The sequence below is a fragment of the Leishmania mexicana genome, chromosome 18 (genome assembly GCF_000234665.1).
Source record: "Leishmania mexicana MHOM/GT/2001/U1103 complete genome, chromosome 18".
NCBI lineage: Eukaryota > Euglenozoa > Kinetoplastea > Trypanosomatida > Trypanosomatidae > Leishmania > Leishmania mexicana.
Genome location: NC_018322.1, coordinates 395,299 through 415,089, shown reverse-complemented (window position 1 = coordinate 415,089; position 19,791 = coordinate 395,299). Strand labels below are relative to the sequence as shown.

The following is a 19,791-nucleotide window of genomic DNA, read 5'->3' as shown; positions in this document are numbered from 1 at the left end:
GGTAGCAGAAAGACGGAGTAGATGAGACAGCGACTGACGTTCGCGCACCACGTGCATGAGGCACAGAGCTAGGGAGGGGGAGCGAAATAGCATCGACTGGAGGGTTGGCCACTGGTAGGAGATGGATTATAGTGGAGGGGAGGGGGTTGTGGGAGTGATTCCCTTGGCTTCCTTGCCCCTTCTCTTCTCCGCGAGATGCGCCACACCTGGAGGCGATAAAGCAAACACGAGCGCCACTGAAGGAGGGGGTTTGTAGGTAGCAAGAAGGGGTGGGGTACGAAATTGGGGGACGTACTGTGCGGTCATCGCTTGTCAACTGCACGGTGACACATATCCTTACACAGAGAACAGGGCTGGGCTGGGTGGTAGATGATATATATTCGCGTTCATGGCCAGCGATGTGAGCTACCCACTGAGCGATCGAGGGAGAGAGTGAGCGAGACGGACGAGGAGAGAGAAAAGGGAGAGAGGCACAGCACAATGCCAGCGCGGATGTCGCTGCAAGCACCATCACCACTCCCCTCTTCGCTTCTTGAGCCCGCCCCCCTGTAGTCGATAAACACCTAGTTTCCCACCCGACGGCGCGTCTTTTACCTCGATCCGCCATGTGTGCATCATGTCTGAAGGTCGTTAAATATTCTATCTTCTCTCACAGAATTTCTCAGTAGTAGCACTGGTCATCGAGTGGTGGTGGTGGTGGGTGAGAGGAGGAGGAGGAGGAGGGAGGGGGTCTAAAGAAGGCGTTATGAGGAGGCACCACACAGCGTCCCCCCACCACTTCCCTGTCCCCTTCCGTTCCTCAGGCTCTTCCCTGCTCCACCCTCATCACGTCACCCGCGCCGCACCCAACGACAACCATACAGAAGAGATACGTACATGCCCAAGATAGAAATATCCTGACGTGTGTGTGTGTGGGTGCGTTCGCGATGATGTCTCTGCAAGCCCTCTTGCGCTTTGGCCTTCCCTGACTTCTTCTCTGCCGCCGACAGAGAGATGACGGCGACGATGGCCGAGGCCTGCACAGGAGGCGCCGTCGGAAGGGAGAGGCGATAAGGGGGCAGAGATGGTGGAGGCCGCATCCGCTGCACGTCCACACGTGTGTGTATGTGTACCAGTATAGAGGATATTGTAAAGAGGAAGCGTAGCAGATACCGTCCCGCTTACCTCTGCGCTATTCTGAACAAGCAATGAAGGCAAAAGAGGACCGCGTGATCGCGGTGGTTGCGGGGGGGGGGAAGGGAGGAGGGGAGGGGAGGCTTACTCACATGTCGTGGCCAGTGAGCACCTCATTCTTGGCGCGAGCCTCGTCCTCGGCAACCCTGCGATCGCGAATGCGCTTGCGGGCGAGGGCGCGCCCCTCCTGGCGGCTCGTCAGCTCCGCAGCAGGCCAGAAGATGAAGCACATCAAAGACGCGAAGACGACAGTGATGATAGCCGCCATTACCAGAAGACCCGCCACGCAGCCCTTGCTGCACGTCTGGTTGTTGACGTTCTCCACCAGGTCTCCAGGGGCAGCCGCGGCGGGGCTGACGAAGAACATAGCCGCCAACGCGACAGCAGCGATTAGAGTTTTGATGGCAGACATGGCTCTTCACGAAAATGTCTCGTGGAGTTCGTTGCGGTGCACTTGCGACGCAAGTGCAATGGGGAGGGGGGAGAGGTGCGAGTAGAGAGGTGTTGGCCTGGAGGTAAGCGAGGTTTTGATGGGTATGATCTCTCTTGCTCTTGTTCAGTTCTTCGGCTGAGTGAGACCGAGGGTCTGCGGTGGCGGCGCGACACGTAAGCAGCTCAACAGCTGCAACGACGTTTCCATGCAACAAAGGTCCCAGCGATGGAGGAGAAGGAGGAGGTGGTGGTGGTGGGGGGGGTTGGAGGTGGTGTCCGGCGAGAGGTGCATATGCCATGCGTGACGGACGCTGAGGAAAGGCGGAGATAGAGTGAGAGGGGGAAGCGGAAGAGAGATGTGCACTCGGCTTCGATCAGCGCTTCATCACCCTTTCCTTTCGTTTCCCTCCCCCCTCTGCACGCCATAGGACCCAAGACACACCTTAGCAGGCGCGCAAAGTGCGACACCGCGTGTACAGGCAGGCGCCGATGGATCTGCTTGATTTCCTCTTGAGCAGCGTGGTGTATGCCACAACTTCCATCCAGACTGCATCAACGGCTGGATGGCGTGCTTGACCGCCTTGCACTGGGGCGCGTGTGGACCTGTGTGATTCTTTTCTTTTTTTTTTGCCACTAACATCTACCGAGTAGCGTGACAGGACGATGGACGCTCCCCTTTCCTTCCCCCGTCTCCACCCACAAGCGAGGCGATCGAGAGGGAGGGGACCGACGGACACGGAGGGGACACAGGAGGAGGGGGACGGTGGTGGTGGCGGCGAAAGAAGAAGAACGTTGCGTGCATCTAACCGCAGTGAGAGAAGTACACGGTGGTAAAGTGTGTGAGAGAGAGGGAGAGGGAGACGCACACACAGAGAACGGATAACACCGGCGTCAACGCCAACCACCACACACCGACAGCGACGGCTTTCATGCCGAGTGCAGACCAAAAAAAAGGCGGGGGGGGGGAGGGGGGGAGGGATGGTGGTGGACGGAGGAGACGCGGCACGGCTGTCAAACACTGCCTTCTCTGATCTCTCTCCTTCCCCCCTCTTCCTCCGCTCCTCTATGTGTGCCGATTCGACAGCACCTCTAAACAAAACGCGCCCACGCAGAGGGACATGAGGCAGTCATCCCACAGCGACGGCACCCCAAACAGGCAGCGGCACCACCTGTCGTTGTGGCATTCCCTCCTCCGCACCTTGGCCTTGCTATTCAGAAGCCCTATTTCCCGCGGATCACCCGCTCCAGTTCGTCGCGGATGCTCTTCCACTCCTTGTTTTCCCGTCGGAGTGAATCGTAGAAGGCGCGGTATTTCCTCATCTTCGCTTCCGCCTCCGCGAGCTTGGCGCGATGCTCCGTTTCGATGCTCTGCCGAGTGCTCTGCAACTCCGTCCAGCGAGTGCGAAGCTGAAAGGTGTCTTCGTCAATGCGAGCAAGCTCCTCGCGAAGCTCCCAGAACTTCCGCTGATGCGCCTCCTGCCGCGCTTGGGTTTCTTGGCGGCGGCGCGCCTCTTCACCTGTGAAAGTGAGAGCCACGCGAACAGCGCCGTCAGCGAGGGCCTGGGCAGTGCGTTGGAAGGGGCTCCAGACATTGACCGCCGCTGAGGTCGACATGGTCACGCGCGTCGAGGCAGAAAATGCGCTGTCGGCTGCCGCGGCCAACTCGCGGACGTCTTCTACCACAGGGTACGATGGGGAAGAGCAGGGGACTGCGGATCGACCGACTCGCGCCGACACAGCACGAGGCCCGGGGCCGCCGCTGCAACGGTGCTGCCGGCCCGTTGCCGAGAAGGTTAGTGAGGGGGCAAACCCGCAGCTCTGACGCGGTGATGGCGGCATCGCTGCACTGGCGCAGCCTCTGCTGTTCCGCCCACTGCCAACTGCAGTGGAAGCTCGTGTCATCGCCGATTCGGCGGTTGCGCCAGAGACACGGGGCGTGCCGCCACTGCGACGGAACGATGACGTGGCGATGGGTGTGACGGTAGTGCTGACAGGGGCCCGCCGCGGGGATACGGTAACACCTGCATGCGCGACGGTGGTGCTGCCCACCGCGGCTTTGGTGCAACCCTCTGTCCCTTCCGCCGCGGCGTGAGCGTTTCTGCGGTCAGGATAGAGAGCTTTGGTGGGGGAGTGCGTACAGAGCTGGAGCGCGGCGCACGCCTTGGACGAGGCTCCCGCCAGCGATTCGGCCAAGGGGGTCGTGGTGTTCGGCTCTGCAGGCGTCTCGGAAGGGCAGGAGGCCGATGAGGGACGCTTACACGCCGACCGCGCGCTTAGGCAGCCGTCGCCAGTGCTTGGCCTCGTGCTGCTGGGGCGTTGATGCATTGTGGCCTGGCGAGGGTGTCGGCCCGAGTCACGTGCGTGCTGGGCCGACAGCGGCGGCGACGACACAGGCATCTCTACTGCATCCTCTCCTTCTAAGCTACCTCGCGTACACGGTGCAGCGCACGTGATTCTCAGTGTACGTCGATATACGCGGCATGGCGGCGGTGTCGCCACTGCCCCACTCCGCAGCTTACCGCACTCCGACCGCGCTAGCGACGCGCCCAGGCTGTCTGGGGCATCACCGTAGCTGTCCTCTTCCCCCTCGCGTGCTGATACTTTCGCACTGGCGCGGCTGCGACTGCGACCACTTGTGGCGCGGCGCCGCTGAATTCCCCAAAGTGGCTTCTGGGCAGCCGCCGTGGCACTGTCTACCGCGCGCAGCAGTGCGGCATCGTTGACCTCCTCTGGCTCCTCCTCTTCCCACTGAATGGTGACAGCCTTGACCCCGAGCTCGGCGAGCTGCCTCGCAAGCGACGTCTGCTGTTGCCGCAAGGTATCGATGGCGCGACGCAGCACCGGGGCGACGTGCTGCCGGTAGGTGTCACGCAGCTGCATGGCGAGTTGCCGTCTGCCCTGCCGCTCTGCCTCGATTGCGGCGGCGTAGTCTGCTTGGATCTGCTGCTGCTCAGCGTCAAGGTGTCGACTCACAGCTGCCACGCGGGGGTAGGCATACACCAGTGTCGGCAGCAGAAACGGTACTGGGGTCACGCGGTGATGCAGAAGCGAAGAGGAGGCGGAGGAGGAGAGGGGGACGATGCCGTTCGGCGTGCGGGATCCGACGCTGCTGCCGCGGCTGCGCCGGCCGTGCTCCGGTGAGGAAAGGGAAATCTGGCGCGTGGCGCGGTCCGTGGACGCCGCGATGGCGGCGTTTGGCGGGGTGAGCGGGCCGATTGGAGACGTGAGGGTTGGTGTCCCGTTGGCACCTCCGTTGCTGAGGTGCTCCCCCTCCCTCGCCGACGACAGCGCAGCCGGCGACAAGGGCGACAGCACGCCCATTTTCTCGCCCGCGCCGCCACTGCTGCCGCTCAGGTGCTGCGGAAGCTGAGGCTGCTGGAGCTTGACGCCGTACTCGAGGGCAAGACGGGCTTTGAGGGAATCCTCTTCCTCTTCGGTTGCCAGCTCCCGCGCGCGCAGCTGCAGCTCCTCTTCCCGCTCCCACGACGTTCGCCTGAGGCGATCGAGATTGGCCAAGAACGTCGAGAGCGGTTTCGAGTCCAGATGTGCCTCTGTGGCTCCACCAAAGAAGCTGAAGAAGCCGTTGCTTCCGTTGTTGAGGCGGCGGTTCAGCGTGGCGTAGGTGGGTCGAGACTGTGATGGTTGAGCGTGCTGGAGCCCTTGATCTGCAGCGTCACTGACATGCTTGATCGCTAGGCGGCGCATGCCGTTGCAGCTCGACAGCGCCGCGGGTGGTGGGGCGGAAGGCAGCTGAATGCACACCTTCGCGAGACCTTCGACCTCGCCAAGCAGTTCCTCGAGAAAGTCGTTGATGGCATCGCACGTGTCCAGGGAGGCGATGGAGCTGGCTGGGGACGACGGTGTCCTCTCCTTTTCGCGTGGGTCCTCTGCGCTGCCGCCATTTGTAGCGCCGTCGGCCCTCGCGCTCGGTGCATGGTCAGCGCCTTTTTCTGCGTCACCCTCTGCCGTCCCTGCTGTCGCGGTGTGCAGCAGCTGTAGCTGCTTCCACAGGTTTTGGAGCGACGAGAGTTGGCTCTGCGCGACGTGCAGGCGATTCTTTTTATCCGCCATCATGTTGCACAGCAGGCGCACCTCGTCCTGGCCGTGCTGCCGCTCGCGCAAACGACGCACCTCTCTGGTCACAGTGGCCGCTCGTGACTTGTAACTCTCAGCTTGTTGCGCTATCACCGCCTGCTTCTCGCTGAGCTTCGCCAATTCCACTTGACGTGCTGCCACGACGACGTCGAAGCGGGCCACGAGCTGATCGACATGCGTGAGCCTAGTGCGTGTGTCTCGTACGCGTTGGCGCAGCCGCTCCCGCTCCACCAGCGTCCCCTCGTCGCAGCCAGGTGGTCGGCGAGGGAGGGGCTCCCCCGACTGGCCTTCTGATATGTCCTCCGCCTCGTCTGCGGTGCTGGCCATTGGTGTGGGTGCCGCTGCTAATACTGGTGCTGCTGTGCCCGATGCAGTTCCGGTGCCCGCAGAGGAGGCAGAGGAGAGTACCGCTGCTACCAGCTTGTGGACGGACAGACGCTGAGTTGGTATCCTCATCGGCTGCTGCGCTCCGGTGCTTGTCCCGAGGTGTCCTTGCTTCAGTCGCCCCTCTGTTGTCACAGGAACCGCCGTTGCTGTTGCCCTTATGACTGGACTCACGTGAAGGAACGGCGACGGTGCCGTCGCCACGCCAGTGGCCGAGAGGACGAAGGGGGTAAACGGGGTTTCTTCGGCGAGAGACAGCACCCAGCGTGGGGTAGAGGGGGGCGAGGCCGAGCCAGATACGGCACGCATCGGTGTCTCTGCCCCGCGCAGCACACTCGCAGCCCCTTCGCCGCTTTTACCGGGGCTCACCATCTCAGGCAAGGTGGTAGGGCAGTAGAAGTACTCTTACTCAAACTCGTAGCTCGCGTTGACGTCGTCGCCACCGTCGTTGCTGTGGTCAGCGTTGCGTGCCGACTCAATGCGGTCACATGTGTCGACTGTTTTCATAGTGACTTGGTCAGCAACATCGTTGCCGATCAGGTCTACTTGCCCGCGGCTGTCGCTCAGGCACCGGTTTACAGTGCCGGCGTTCACGAGTGCAGCGAGGTCGCAGGCCAAGGCATGCGTCGCCTGCTTCTGCTGGTCATCGGGGAGCGGGCTCACACGGGATTCCTCTTCCACAAAGTCGTCGTCATACAAGTCGATGCAGTCGCGCGGGTCAGGTCCAAGCACGGATGATCGTCGCTGCTGCGATGTGCTGCTGCCGCTGCCTCTACTGCCGCTCATCTGATTCTGCTGCTGGGACCAGGATGAGGGCCACCGCGGGGCCCCCGGGTGAGTGAGACACTGCCGCTCGTCCTCTTCTTCTGCTTTCACATCGCTGACGCAGCCTTCGTTGTCCCCCTCTTCCCACGTGAAGAGAGGCGCAGGGACGGCGGCAAGTGAGCCAGGGCGTCGGTTACTGCGAGAGGACGTTGGCAGCGCATTCACCGAGCGCGTCGCCAAGGGCTCCACAGCGCTCACAGTTTCGCACGCAGAGCCAGAGCGCTCCACATTGACGGCACCTCTGGGGCGGCGCTGGCTGGAGCCCTGTCTGTGCGACGCACTGCGTTGCGCGCGGGACTGTGATAGAGACGGGAGATCGACCCCGGTGTCAATGAGATCAAAGGGTTCGCCGCGGCTCTGCGTGCGCTTAGTGCTGTTTTGCGGTTGGGACAAGGGTGGAGAGGACTGCGAGGCGCTGGAGGACCACAGCAGATAATCTGAGCGAGTGTCGTGGCTCGCTTGACTATCGCTGACGTGAGAGCCCGGGAGAGGGATCCGCGCCACCGCGGGTGGTGATGGCGAGGGCTCCATGAGTTGGTAGCCCTCCAGCTGCGCGATGGGTGCTTGCATGGTTCGGTGGTGTGGTCGTACCTTACTGACTTCCTACGCATGCGCGCTCGGAGCTCAGGCTGGGGGGGGGTGAGAAAAGGAGTAGAGAGAGACGAGAATGAGGCCGCTGCAAGAGCCGTGTCGCGTACCGGGGAGAGGGGGAGGGGCAACGTATTCGTTGGCTGTGACGGTGGTGATGATGGGGGGCAAACGCCCTCGAAGCTCTAGGAAGTGTGTGTGTGGGGGGGGGGGAGGGAGGGAGGAGGAGGAGGAGGGAGGCAGTGAAGGAAAGCGAAAGACGGCACCGACAAAAAGAGGAAGGGAGGGAAGCTCTCTGTTGATTTACGTGAGACGAGTTGGGGAGAGAGCGTGCGCGTGTGCGTGTGTGTGTTTGTGTGCCGGAGGCACGGACAGACCAGTCCTGTACACGCCCGCGCTCGCCGCGCCTGGTGTTTGTGTCTTCCAACGAGTTGCTGTAGAGGACGAATGTGAGAGCGTGTGTGGGAGAACTGAGAGGAGAGGAGAGGGGGCGGAAGTGGAGAGGGGCGCGAAAGCAAGAGAGCCGGCGGCTAACCAGAGAGGGAGAGCAACACGTACGCACGCACACACTGGCCAGCAGAGAAGAGCGAGAGAGACGGCAGATCGATGATGAGTGACTGGCTGCGGAGTGCAACCACCTCCACTCTGGCAGCAACATCGCGCATTCTCCCCCTTTACAGTTGTCTGTGCCGTTCACCCTTGTCGACGAGAGGTCAGCTGCCCATCCTGACTCACCTCTCGTCGGTTTCACTGACAGGCATCCCCAAACCCCTCTGCTCCGGTCTCACGCACCCATGTGCCTGTGTTGCTGCACACGTACACCTGCACGCGGGTAGGTCCCCGTTGGAAGGGTGCAGAGGCGAATGGGTGACATAGAATTCCACCTTGCCTTTGTACACACACATGCGCGGGCACACACACACACACATCTATGCACATCTTCTTCTACATAAAAACCTCAGCTCTTCGCTCCTGTATCTGCCCTGGCGAGGAAAATGGGTCAGGGCTTGGGAGGGGCAGGGGCTCCGAGAGAGGAGAGAGGGGTGAGACATGCCTACGCTATCAAGTGCAGTGCACTACGGAAAGAGGACGAGCATGACACGATCTGAGCAGCGGGATCAGGGCGCACATGTGTGTGTATGTACCTGCCCGTGATGAGGCGCACCAGCAGTGGTCCCCTCCCCTTTATCAGCGACGCACACGCTTCTCCACACTCGTCCGTTTCCTTGTCCCACCGCACATTCGCCAAGCAGCTCTTCATCCCCCACACCACACCACACACACACACACGTCCATGCGCGTGCATCTCGACGACACTCCGGTATTTACATCATAGCGACCAACAGAGGATAAACAGAAAACCCCCACCCCCACTCAGCACACACTCAACACACACATACACAGAGAAGAGGTGCGCGCGTCATGCACGGAGTGCGGACACACGCACCCACTCACTTCTTAGCCTCTACCTTGTCCATGTCTGCATCTTGGATGATGATGAGCATGTACTTGCTATCTGGTGCCACAATGACCTCGTCCTTCTTGGAGCGCAACCGAATGAGCTGGAGCTCGTTGTTGTTGTCTATCTCCTGCAGCACTGTCTTGGCGCTCATAGCCAGCGGCTGAAAAAGGGCCGCATACTGGACCGCCAGCTCCCGCGATGCCTCGGTAAAGCTATGGCGGATGGCGATGCCTTCATTGTTGATGATCAAGAACCCACGCACGCCGCGGTGAGAAGTGATGCGCTTCACCAGCTCCTCGATATCGGGACCGGAGCCGGCGGCAGCCATGTTGTGCCGTTGTTCTTGTTCGCTGCGGACGCTGAATCGAGTGAAACTCCGTCTTTCTTTGTGTGGGCGTGTGCTACGCGTACCACTTCGCTGGGAACCGTCACGTGTCGCTCTTCGTCGTCGCAGCGCCAGTGCCCCTCCTCCCACTCCCGAAGACAAGCGCACGTGGGTAACAGTGAAAGGATAAAGGAGTGAGAAAGTTGAGAGGAAAGAGGCACCCGCCACTGCAAGCCATGCCATGCATGCACACACGTAGATAGAAGCACTGGGGGGACCGCGCGTCGTCGCGAGCGGTCATTGATACTTTGCACACATCATCATCATGCATGTGAGCGAAGAGGACTCCTCTGCAGGCATACAGGGCAGTCCCGAGCGGCAACGACAAAGGGAAAGACGGCGGGGCCGCTGCACACACCGACACACGGGCACAACGAGCCATCGCTCGTCGCGGGAGTGAGCCTCCCGCCCTCCTCCGCTTACAGGCCACGGCGCCTCTGGCTACCCTCTTGCCTTTCTTTCTCTTCGACTGTTGCATTCGGACACACGGATGTAAAATGCTGGAGAGAAGGTGTCGGAGGGGTGGGGGGGGAGGGCGGTGTGCTCCCGCGACGCTAACCACTGGAGGCCTGGTAACAATGTGAGGTACGACTACGCCCTCCCCCTCCCCTCCTGCTGGTGCTGCTGTTCCCCCTCTAGGAAAAATAAAAGGCGTGCTTCCAAAAGACAGAGAGGGTGAGGTGCATGGGCAGAAGGAGGGTGGGGGGTGGGGGGGGTGGGGGCAGAGCAACGGTGGTAGCGCGGTAGCACGTTGACACACACACGCTCAGCCGTCATCATCGTAGACAGCGTGCGTGGTGCTCGTAGTGATCACATAAAACCAGGAGCCACGCGCACAGGCGCATCGGCAAGAATGCAGATGGATGCATGTGAAGCATACCTGAGCACGTGCTTGCGCGTGTGACAGAGTCGGTACGGAGCAGCAGCAAGGGATGGCCACGAGGGTGACAGGGATAAGGAAAGCGGCTGGCGGCAGGGCGGGGAGTGGGAGGACTGCGTCGCTACGCGGTATGTCGGTTCGCGAGCAGCAGAACAGACAGCAAGAGAGCCTCCTTCTCTTGACATACACACAGATAAGTCCACGCACGCATTCGCATCACTGCCACCATCCGTTAAATGTACTCCGCCGAGTTCTCTGCCCCCTCCCCCCTCCGTCCCCTCATCCGCGCCTTCCACCGTGGTGGACCCCGCGCCGCTTCCGCCCTGTGATGCCTTGGTCGATTAGTCTGTGTGAACCTTCTCGAGGAACTGCATGTCGCTGCCGAGCTTCGTGAACTCGAAAAGCAATGTGAAGAAGATGCCATCCAGCACGGCAACGGACATGTTTGCCAGTGAACCCTTGAAGAAGGCCCGCATACCTTCCTTGCGCGCGAGGTCGTTGGCGACGCGGTAGACGCGGCGGAACGGCTTCCACGTTTGCTTTCGCGCCCTTGGCGACAATGAGGACGTTGCCCCACCCCCTCCAGCCGCCGCCATCGTCCGCTCCTCCCAGAGCCCCGGCGGAAGGGCTTGCTGACGTGTCTGAATAACCGCAATAGGGTTGAAGAGGAGCGTCGTCCACACGCTGGCAATGATACTCGCCACTGCATTCAACAGCGGGTTATCCGTTGGGGAGAGGAGCCAATTTCGCTGCCACAGGGGGACCGACTTGGTGTCTGACGCCGCAGCGGTGGCGTCCCGGTACTCTTGTTCCCACACGGCCAGCTTTGGTGCAGCAACGACGTAGAGCGCCTCCTTTGACTTTGTGTAAAGTCCCCACCAGCACCCGCTCGATGGGATGCGCAGCAGGCCCGCACTCAGACCCTGATACACACCACTTAATCCACAGCGAACGCGCTCGCCGGGCCAGACGCGTCCAGGCGAGACCGCTTTCTTCTGATACAGCCCCCAAACCGTGCGGAATGTCTGCGGGACGCTCATGTAGGAGTTCGTCGACGCCATACTGTACCCCGCCGTCATCTGTCGATTGCACACAATGACAAGGGGACTGACGAGGAGCAAGGCGACGAGGTCGCCGCACATTGCCCCCACCGCGGCGGAGTAGCTGCTTGCGGCGAATATGTTCCCCTCCGCGTGCTTGGGGGAGGCAGCCTCCACGTACTCCTTCATCGCCTCCAACGTGAAGAGGTAGCTGGTCTCGCCCAGCAGGTTGCACAGCAGTGCCGCCCCCACCCCGCGATAGCATCCTCGGATGCCGCCCTTGCCAAAGTCGTACTGACCCTTGGTGCACGTTGTGCCGTACGCCGAGGTGCGACCGCCGCGGTAGGACGCCTTCACAAGGCCGATGACTGTCGGCGGCGTGCTCTCGCGCGTTACGCGCTTGCGACTAATTGCGAGCTGTATGGGGTGGAAGAGAAATGTGCGAGCCCCAATGTTGGCGGAGAGCAGCGCAAACCACGTCGGGGCGTGGAGGTCAGAGAAGTTGCGTGTCACGGCATTGGTGGAGAGACTACCCGATGCGGGCAGCGCCGCGGCCGCCGCGACCGATGAGACGGAGCCCGACACCTCTGCTGCTGGGACACCGTCCGCATACCTCGGCGACGACAACGACGATGCAGGCGTGGTCATCTCGCTTAGACACGACAGAGCACACACGCGCGCACGCAACGCTGTCCTTCGCAAACCCTCCTGTACCCCGTGTCCTGCAAGCTTTATTCGTCTGCGGGGGATGCGCGTCAGCTGACCTCTGATGGGATGGAGGTTGATTCCTCTTTAAAAACTCTCCGTGCAGCGGGACGTGCGCCTTCTTCCCTTGCTCTTGATCAGTTCCCTTGTGCAGCGGCCTTCGCGTATGCCCTCTCTGCCGCTGGCCGTTGCGCCTCACTCTGCCGGCACTCTCTCGTTCTCTCGCGCTCCTTCTTTCGTTCGGATGACGTATGCGTGTTGGGGGAGGTGGTGGTGTGCGTGGATGCGTGCCGTGGGGCAAAGGGGGAGAGGACAGCGTGGGGGTGGGGTGGGGTGGGGGGCGATTGCCAACACGACAGCAGTGCTGACGCCCCTCTTTCGTACTAGCCTCATCCGTGGAGAGGCGCGCAAGAATGTAGAGCACATGCCGGTAGAAGATGAAGACAGGGAAGGGGGATGAAGCAGGGAAATAGCACACACACACACACGCACACACGCACGCGTATTTCTGCGTAGGGACACGGTAAAGACGTTGGGGAGGGGGTAGAGTATCGTAGGGTGGGGAGGAGGGGAAGAGTGTAGGCTGGCACCGACCTCCGCCGCCACCGACCGCCTCACCTCACGACAAATGAGCTGCTGTGATGTTAGTGACTCTTTGGGGGAGGAAGGGAGGGGAGGGGAGGCAGTCAACAGTGGACACTTGCACATACAAGCATATACGTGTATATATATATATATATATGAGTGCCCTTGGCGCCGGGCATCACCGGTGCTGCGCCCTTCCTCGCCTCGCTTGACTGGTTTTGTCGGCCGTGCTCAGTGGGATGCTACATTTGTTTCCTCGTCATGCTGCCCAGCTGCCCGTGACCCCTACTTGCTTGTCGACTGCGGCGGTGACGCCGTTGTGTCGTTCAGCTTGGCGCCATCGGGGATCACGAACGGCGAGGCGCTGTCCGCGTTCTCGATCTTGACCGTGCCCGTGAGCACGTTATCAGCGCCGAACTGAACGAGCCCCCTCACCGTCACGCGCTTGCAGTCGACCAGCGATGGAACGCCGTGTTGCACAAGCTTCTCAAAGCCGCTCATCATCTTGTAGTGCGCGCTGTCGAGGTCGACGATGGGGGGGTGGCCGTGGCAGCGGTCGTCCAGGACGAGCCGGAAGTCGTCCGTCACGACGTAGGCGTCGGAGCGCAGAGCGAGCAGATCGGCGCACGTCTTTACGGGGGCGAAGCGGCTGCGCGGCACGACAATGGCCGATGCGCTTTCGAACATGGCGATCGCGGCGCCCATGGCAGTTTCCAGCTGGTACACCTTGGGCGATGCTGAGTTAGATGGATCGACTGTCTTCTCGTTTCGGATGACCGGCAGCGGCAGCGTGCCGCCGTGCTCCTTCATCGTCTCCAGCAGCACCGGGAGCCTGATCCATAGGTTGTTCGTGTTGAAGAAGGCGTACTTGTTGATGTCCTGGAAGCTTTCCATGTCCGCCTTGGGGCACTGGGCCGACTCCCGCAGCAGCAGCACCGTCTTCTCGGCGTCTGCCTGACCGTCCTTGCCCTTCACATACACCGTCTGCCGGGCCAGGTGACCGCCTTTCTTGTCGCTCTCTGTTCGGCGGCACACCTCCATCAGAAAGTCGATCTTCTTCTTCTCCATGTATGCCAGCACGCGCTTGTCGATGGTGGCGCCGAGGTTGTCGCCGTTGCTGACGAACATGTAGCGGTAGCCCTGCTTGACGAGTTCCTGTAGCTTGCCGGAGCCATACAAAGCGGTGTAGATGTCACCGTGCCCCGGCGGCGCCCACTCACACCCCGGGTCCTCGGCCCAGGCCGCCGGCTCGAGCGTGTCCTGCAGTATTTTGGGCACCTGGTTCTGCATCAGTTCTACCTCTGGGTCAAAGACCTGGTACAGCCACGGGTAGCGCGACTTCAGAAAGTTCTTGGTGCTAGCGGAGGTGTTGAAGCTGTCCATCAGCATAAAGCGCAGGTGCTCGCTGCAGTGCTGGCGAAGGTACTGCACCTGAAGCGCTGTAAAATCAAGAAACGTCTTGCCATCCTTGACCTCGAGCAGCGTCTTGGCGTCGTGCAGCCCCATACCGGTGCCGAGGCCGCCGTTCAGCTTCAGCACAACGGTGCTCTGCAGGACAGCGTTGCCGCACTCAATGGTGAGGCTGTCCAGGGCATCGAGGGAGTCGACCGGCATGATGGCGGAGTCGGGAATGAACCCCGTCTCGCCTTTACTGACCATGACGTGCTGTGCAACGAAGGTGCGGATGCACGCCTCGTTCACCTTGGCATCGCGCATCTTCTTTGCGCACGCCTGAGCGGCGGCGCTGAGGGACTTCATGTCGTTTTCCATCGCTTCGCCTCCGTGACAGCACGAACAGGGCACTGGGGCTATGCAGGCGACACGAGAGAGAGAGGAGGGTGGCGGGGTTAGGAGGTGGAGTGGATTTGGCAGAAGATGATGCCAAGTAGATATCGATGACGGAGAGGTGGGGAGGTGGTGGTGGGGGGGGGAGGGAGAGAATAATGAAGAAGCCAGCAAGTAACACTAAAAGAGAGGCAGACAAATGGGGAGAGGCGGCAGCAGCAGGGCAAGATTTGTTGCTGGAAGGTTGCCGTGGTAGGTGCTGACCGGTGAAGGAGGTGGGGACTGGGGCAACACTGTCCAAACACGCACGCACACACGAGGGCACTGGAATGACTGGGATAGTAAGGAGGAGGAGGAGAGGGGGTCCAAAGAAAACCCAAACGAAAAGCAAAAGTGGTAAAGATGCTTGTGCTCGAGCGAGAAAGGTTTGGGGTTGGGGAGTCACAGACCTGCGCAGTGCGTTACACGACGAACGGTTCGTGTGTGTGTGTGTGCTTCAGGAACGAGGCCAATGAGTCGCTCGCTAAAGGGGAAGAAACGTTTTGTGCTGGGTGGTAGACAGCTTGGGGAAAACAAAGACGAACACTCGCACCCAGACAGACAAGCCCACACACACACACACACACACACACACACACACACACACACACACACAGGAAGCACCGCCAGCACCGTTCACCGGGTATGGGAAGAGAAACCAGAGAGGGAGGGAGAGGGAGGCGAGGAGGAGGGTACATACATACATATACACATATACATATACATATATATAGAGAAAGACGTACACGCGTGCCGCATACCGTGGGAGTGAGAAGGCGTGTAAGAGGCGCGGTGCTCATGAAGCCTCACGGTCCAAGGAGGAAGTCTCAAACCAAAGCTGTGAACGAAACGCAACAGCATCGGTCTTCTCTGCCGCCCTGTTCTGACCATTCGCCAGCCCACACCTCGTTGCACCCCTGAAGGTCACACACACAGACGCACACGTGGCTTTCTTTCGGTTCGATGTTTTTGTTGTGCGCCGCTCCTCCCTTGCACCCCCTCGCCTGCTTCTCTGCCTGAACCTCACCCCATCGTTACTCCGGGTTTATAGGAGGAGAGGACGGAGGAGGATGGGGGTTGGGGGCATTATCGCTTACCCGATGTAGGGCACCCACCACAAAAAAAATGCGGTCGTGGGACAGTCGAAGGAAGGACTGTGGTGGTGAGGGGAGGGGGGTGGGGGGCAGGCACAGCAGCGCTGGGGGAACACGGACCCATAATCGATACACGTACAACAGCGGCTGTTTTGAGAACGGAAACGAGAACGGGCCGTCCACATTGCCGCCCCTCCCTCCCCCTCGGCTTCCTTGCTAACGCAGCACAGTACAGCACCCAGACACAAACACACACACACAGGCGCTAGTGAAAACGCGACACGTATCAGCAGGGCGTCCAGACGGCAGAGGGGAAGGAGAGGGGAGAAGCCTACATTGTCAGGTGCGCGAACATGCGCTGCAGGTCGTCTTCGTTGATGTCGTCGTCATCTGCGTCGCCAACATCTTCCCAGTCGGCGTCGTCCTCATTCATGCCTGCTGCCGCGCGCGCCGCACGCACGTTGTCGCGCTCGTCGATCAGGCGCTTCAGTTCCACCTCCAGGTTCGAAAGCTCAGAGACGTGCTTGACCTGCTGCTCTTGCTTGAGCTGGCGTATATACTTGGCAAGCTCGCGGCGCTCCGCCTTGGCAGTCTCGCCGCGGCGAATGCGCTCCTTGCGAGCCTCGAGGTCCCGCAAGTGCTCCTTGAGCACCATCCGCTCCGCTGCCTGCTGCTTCAGCAGCTTACTCTTCTGCTTCGTCAGCGACTCGATCTCGCCGAAGCACTGCTGCTGCTTCTTACTGACACCATTCACAACACGTACTCGCATGGCAGCCATCTTTCGCTTCCCTGCCGACTTGCCGACGCCCGCACGAGCGGCAGACCCATCTACCGATGACTTCTTTGCTGTTTTCATCCTCTTCTTGCGCGCCAGCCGGTGGCCCTTGGCGATGCGTCTATTCACCATTTTCCGTTCTGTCGTGGTTGCGCGTCGTCTGCTGGGATTGGTGTGGAGATACGTATACGCACATATATATGTGGGTAGAAAGAGAGAGTAGGGGGAGGGAGGGCGCGTTATGAGTGAGGAGGAGGTGGCCAGAGGATGTGGAGGCCGCAGGCAGGTAGGCTCACCATCGCCACTGGACAGACGGGGAGAGGAAGATGGAGGGAGGGACAGGGGGACGGGCCGCCCAGGGGCACGAGGCGGGGAGACGCACGCGTGCGCAGCGGCCTCCATTCCTTCGCCTACCCCCCTCCCCTCCCCGGATACACACACACACACACACACATACATACCGTGAATCTAGTCCCTGTGCAGGTGCAAGGAGTGTTTCCTCTATGATACATCGGCGCAATCAGATGGCGTACAGGGGAGACGCGCACGAACGCGCACCCACGCGGCTGCAGCCACTGGAGGGAGAGGGAGAGGGAGAGAGACACTCGCAAACGAAGAAGAAAAAGCAAGAAACAGGTCCGCACACGCGGCAGTGAGGGGCGTCGAGAACAGCAGCCGAGAAGGAAAAGGGGGCGGGGAGCGCGGCGCAGGTCTGCCACCTCTGACGGGTCCACTTCTAGTTTACAGGCGAGTTGTGTCGTATCCACAGACATGCACATCTACATGCGGCTAAGCACGTGCAGGCTCGCTTTTCGCAAGCGTCACTGTTCCCATTAACCGCAGTCGGTGCGCACTCATCCTCGGGAGAGCGACAGAGGTTGCGTTTCGGCGGCGACAGCGGCGACAACGGGAGCCGCTGGTGATAGCAGTGTCTTGACCGTAGGCATCCTGGCTCGCTTCACATCACTGCTACTAATTCCGCTGCTCTTCACATCCATTGCATTGGTTTTCCTGCCGGCGCTGTGGACTGCAGCCCAGTGGTGAGGTCGATGGGTATAGGGGCTGATCAAAGACCCTGCAGAGGCAGGGGCGTTGTGCGAGACAGGGTGGCCAGCGCGATCGGCAGGGTTGGCAGCGACGATGGTGCGCACAGTACTTCTCTCCGGTGCTTCGCCCACATGAGCCGCGGACTGCGCGGTATGGCATTGACGCGGTGGTGGGGTGGGTGGGCGGAGCCGCTGCGGGGTGAGGGGAATCCAGTTCCCGCCGTCGGCTCCCCTCTCTGCCACAGTCAATGCGGACGAGGAAAGTGCCGGAGTGGGCGGAAAGTCGACTGCCTCGCCTCGGCAAGCCGCTAACGGCGTGGGAACCTGTGCTGCCGATGCTGCTGAGGTTGTGGACGGCTGCTTCTGCTTCTGCTGTTGCTGCTGCCCTTGGTGTAGCTCAGCATCCGCTTCAGCACCGCCTGCCTCGCCGTCGCCATCGCGCACCTCGCTTCGCATGGAGAGGGGCATGTAGAGGAGAGAGGGGTCGCAGCCAGAAGATTGCCATGTCCCTCTGGGGTGATTGGCAGCTGTGGTGGAAATCATAAGTGCACTCGCAACATACGCGCTGGAGAAGTCGGACGTTGGGGCGCTGAGCAACGTGGGATCACCGGGGGTGTCCTTGCCAACTCGCGCCGGGACGGGGGTATCGTTCTGTTTACGTTGGCACAGGGGAAGCTCCTGCAGCATCAAAGACGGTGCCAGGGGCTCTCGCGGCGCTGCGGTGGAGCACTGCTCCCTGGACATCGACCTTACTGTTGTCGTCAAGGGAATGAATCCCGGATCTGGCGCACCGACCGGCTGGGCTGTGTGAGTGCGCTCCACCAAACCTGTGCGGTGTAGCGGCGCCGTCTTCTCATGGCCGGATACGGCGGTGTTCTCTATGACGTTCCCACTGAAGTGGCTGCTGATCGTGACCGGTCCCGGGGCTCTGAACCCACGAGGGTCGGAGAAATGGCCTGCTGCCACGACCGGCGCCGCCGATGTGGGGCGTGCCGTGGTGGTACAGCGCCCCCCCTTCACGATGGCAGGGGAGAGTAGCCGCGGCGCAAATCCTGGGTCAGCGTCCTGTGAGACGTCGTTGGTGGAGCGCTGAGAAGACCCTGCAATACCAACTTGTGGATCTCTTCCCTCTTGCTCCGTCGAGGGCCCCCGGATATCGACAAGCCAGAAGTCGGTGGTGTTCGGGTAGGTGCTTAGCAGGGGTGGCCACGGTCCACTAGCTCCCTCTCTATTCTTGCGAACATGCGTAGAGACGAGAGGGAGTCGCTGGAGTGGCAGACGCGAGGTGCCGCTGCGTGCGCGGCCGGAACTCTGCAGCAGTTTTCGCAGCAGCGGCAGCGGCGGTCCGCGTGGGCGGCGATGCGGCGACGGGATCGCTGTCTTGCCTTGAGCTTCGCTTCTCCCGCGGTGCCAGCTGGCCAGATAGCTGTTCGTGTGACGGTCGTCCTTGTCTGTCTCCGCGGCACCGCCGCCCTCTGGCACCGATGAGGCCGCGGCGTTGTTGGAAGGCGGCAAGAGGAGCGTCGCGTGCGCCGGCAGAGATGCCGTGATGAGAGAGTTGGCGTAATAGTGTATGTGTGGTGTGACATTCATGCAGACTCGTAGTCCGCTCGAAGTGCCGTAGGAGGTTGGGCGCGGTAGGTGCTGCAGCAACGGCACAGAGTAACCACCGTTGTTGTGCGTCGCCGCATGCGACGGACCCGTCAAGCGAGGGCAGGGAACGTTGTCGGGACCGAGCGGGATCGAAGACGGCTGCGGTGTGTAGGAGAGGGAGATACCGCTCTCCAGCTTGTTCGTGCTGCTCGCAAGGTGCTTGTAGGCGGCGGTCTCGCAGTAAAAGCGTCGCTCGCTACGCTCCGCGTCACTCCACGGGTTGTCCACGGCGTTCACGAGCCGCACGAGCTCGCTGTGACGAGCCTTTGCAGCGGGGTTCAGCATGGGCCGGCTTAGACACGCGAGCGGCATCGACTCGTACAGCTGAATAATCTCGCATCGCGCCTCTCGCTCGGTTTTGAAGAGATGAGCGGCCTGGCGCAACAGTAAATCAGATGGCATGCTCAGCAGCAGAGGCGAGAAGAGTGGTGGAACCCGCATCTCGATGGCGTAGGAGATAGCCTTGCACCGCAGCACCGGCTCGCGCAGAAACTCTTGGTGCTCGTCGAGCAACCGACGCTCCAGCGCCACCCGCTCTGCGGCCTCGGTGCGGCAAAGAAGCTGTACATAAGTGGTAACCAAGTCGTCCTCCGTGGCCAGCGAAGCCGATGATGTCGGCGAGTCAGATGCGCCGTCGCCCGCCGTCGACGCCGCAGTGTGCGAGTGGGCGTCGTCACCGTGCGCCGCCACGGAGCTGCCTTCGCGCTCACCTTGTATCAGCTTTGTTACGCGCATCTCCAGGGCCGGGGTGGGCTGCAACGGCCATGGCGGCAGCACAGCGGAGGATGGCGCTGAGCCTTCGCTACTGCTTGCCGTCTTATCGTCCGTGATGTCACGGGACCGGA

General features: G+C 61.2%; 6 protein-coding genes across 6 annotated transcripts in view; all 6 read right to left on the bottom strand.

Moving 5' to 3' along the window:
- Positions 1 to 2,826: 2,826 nt before the first annotated feature.
- LMXM_18_1020 (hypothetical protein, unknown function) lies at positions 2,827 to 6,456 on the bottom strand (the record flags this gene model as incomplete). The annotated part of the gene is made up of 1 exon (XM_003874067.1): positions 2,827 to 6,456. The coding sequence occupies one exon, from the start codon at positions 6,454 to 6,456 to the stop codon at positions 2,827 to 2,829; it is 3,630 nt and encodes a 1,209-aa protein (XP_003874116.1).
- A 2,492-nt stretch (positions 6,457 to 8,948) lies between these two features.
- LMXM_18_1010 (putative dynein light chain 2B, cytoplasmic) lies at positions 8,949 to 9,287 on the bottom strand (the record flags this gene model as incomplete). Its single annotated transcript, XM_003874066.1, has 1 exon — positions 8,949 to 9,287. One exon carries the CDS (start codon positions 9,285 to 9,287, stop codon positions 8,949 to 8,951), a length of 339 nt encoding a protein of 112 aa, XP_003874115.1.
- Positions 9,288 to 10,565: 1,278 nt separating this feature from the next.
- Positions 10,566 to 11,912, bottom strand: LMXM_18_1000 (conserved hypothetical protein; the record flags this gene model as incomplete). Its single annotated transcript, XM_003874065.1, has 1 exon — positions 10,566 to 11,912. The coding sequence occupies one exon, from the start codon at positions 11,910 to 11,912 to the stop codon at positions 10,566 to 10,568; it is 1,347 nt and encodes a 448-aa protein (XP_003874114.1).
- A 927-nt stretch (positions 11,913 to 12,839) lies between these two features.
- LMXM_18_0990 (UTP-glucose-1-phosphate uridylyltransferase 2,putative) lies at positions 12,840 to 14,324 on the bottom strand (the record flags this gene model as incomplete). Its single annotated transcript, XM_003874064.1, has 1 exon — positions 12,840 to 14,324. The coding sequence occupies one exon, from the start codon at positions 14,322 to 14,324 to the stop codon at positions 12,840 to 12,842; it is 1,485 nt and encodes a 494-aa protein (XP_003874113.1).
- Positions 14,325 to 15,803: 1,479 nt separating this feature from the next.
- On the bottom strand, positions 15,804 to 16,379 carry LMXM_18_0980 (conserved hypothetical protein; the record flags this gene model as incomplete). Its single annotated transcript, XM_003874063.1, has 1 exon — positions 15,804 to 16,379. The coding sequence occupies one exon, from the start codon at positions 16,377 to 16,379 to the stop codon at positions 15,804 to 15,806; it is 576 nt and encodes a 191-aa protein (XP_003874112.1).
- Positions 16,380 to 17,101: 722 nt separating this feature from the next.
- Positions 17,102 to 19,791, bottom strand: part of LMXM_18_0970 (conserved hypothetical protein) — a gene marked incomplete at both ends in the record, with an annotated part of 6,346 nt that continues 3,656 nt past the window's right edge. Inside the window, one exon of the mRNA XM_003874062.1 lies at positions 17,102 to 19,788. Coding sequence (XP_003874111.1) covers positions 17,102 to 19,788 — 2,687 coding nt within the window. The remainder of the gene's footprint in view (positions 19,789 to 19,791) is intronic.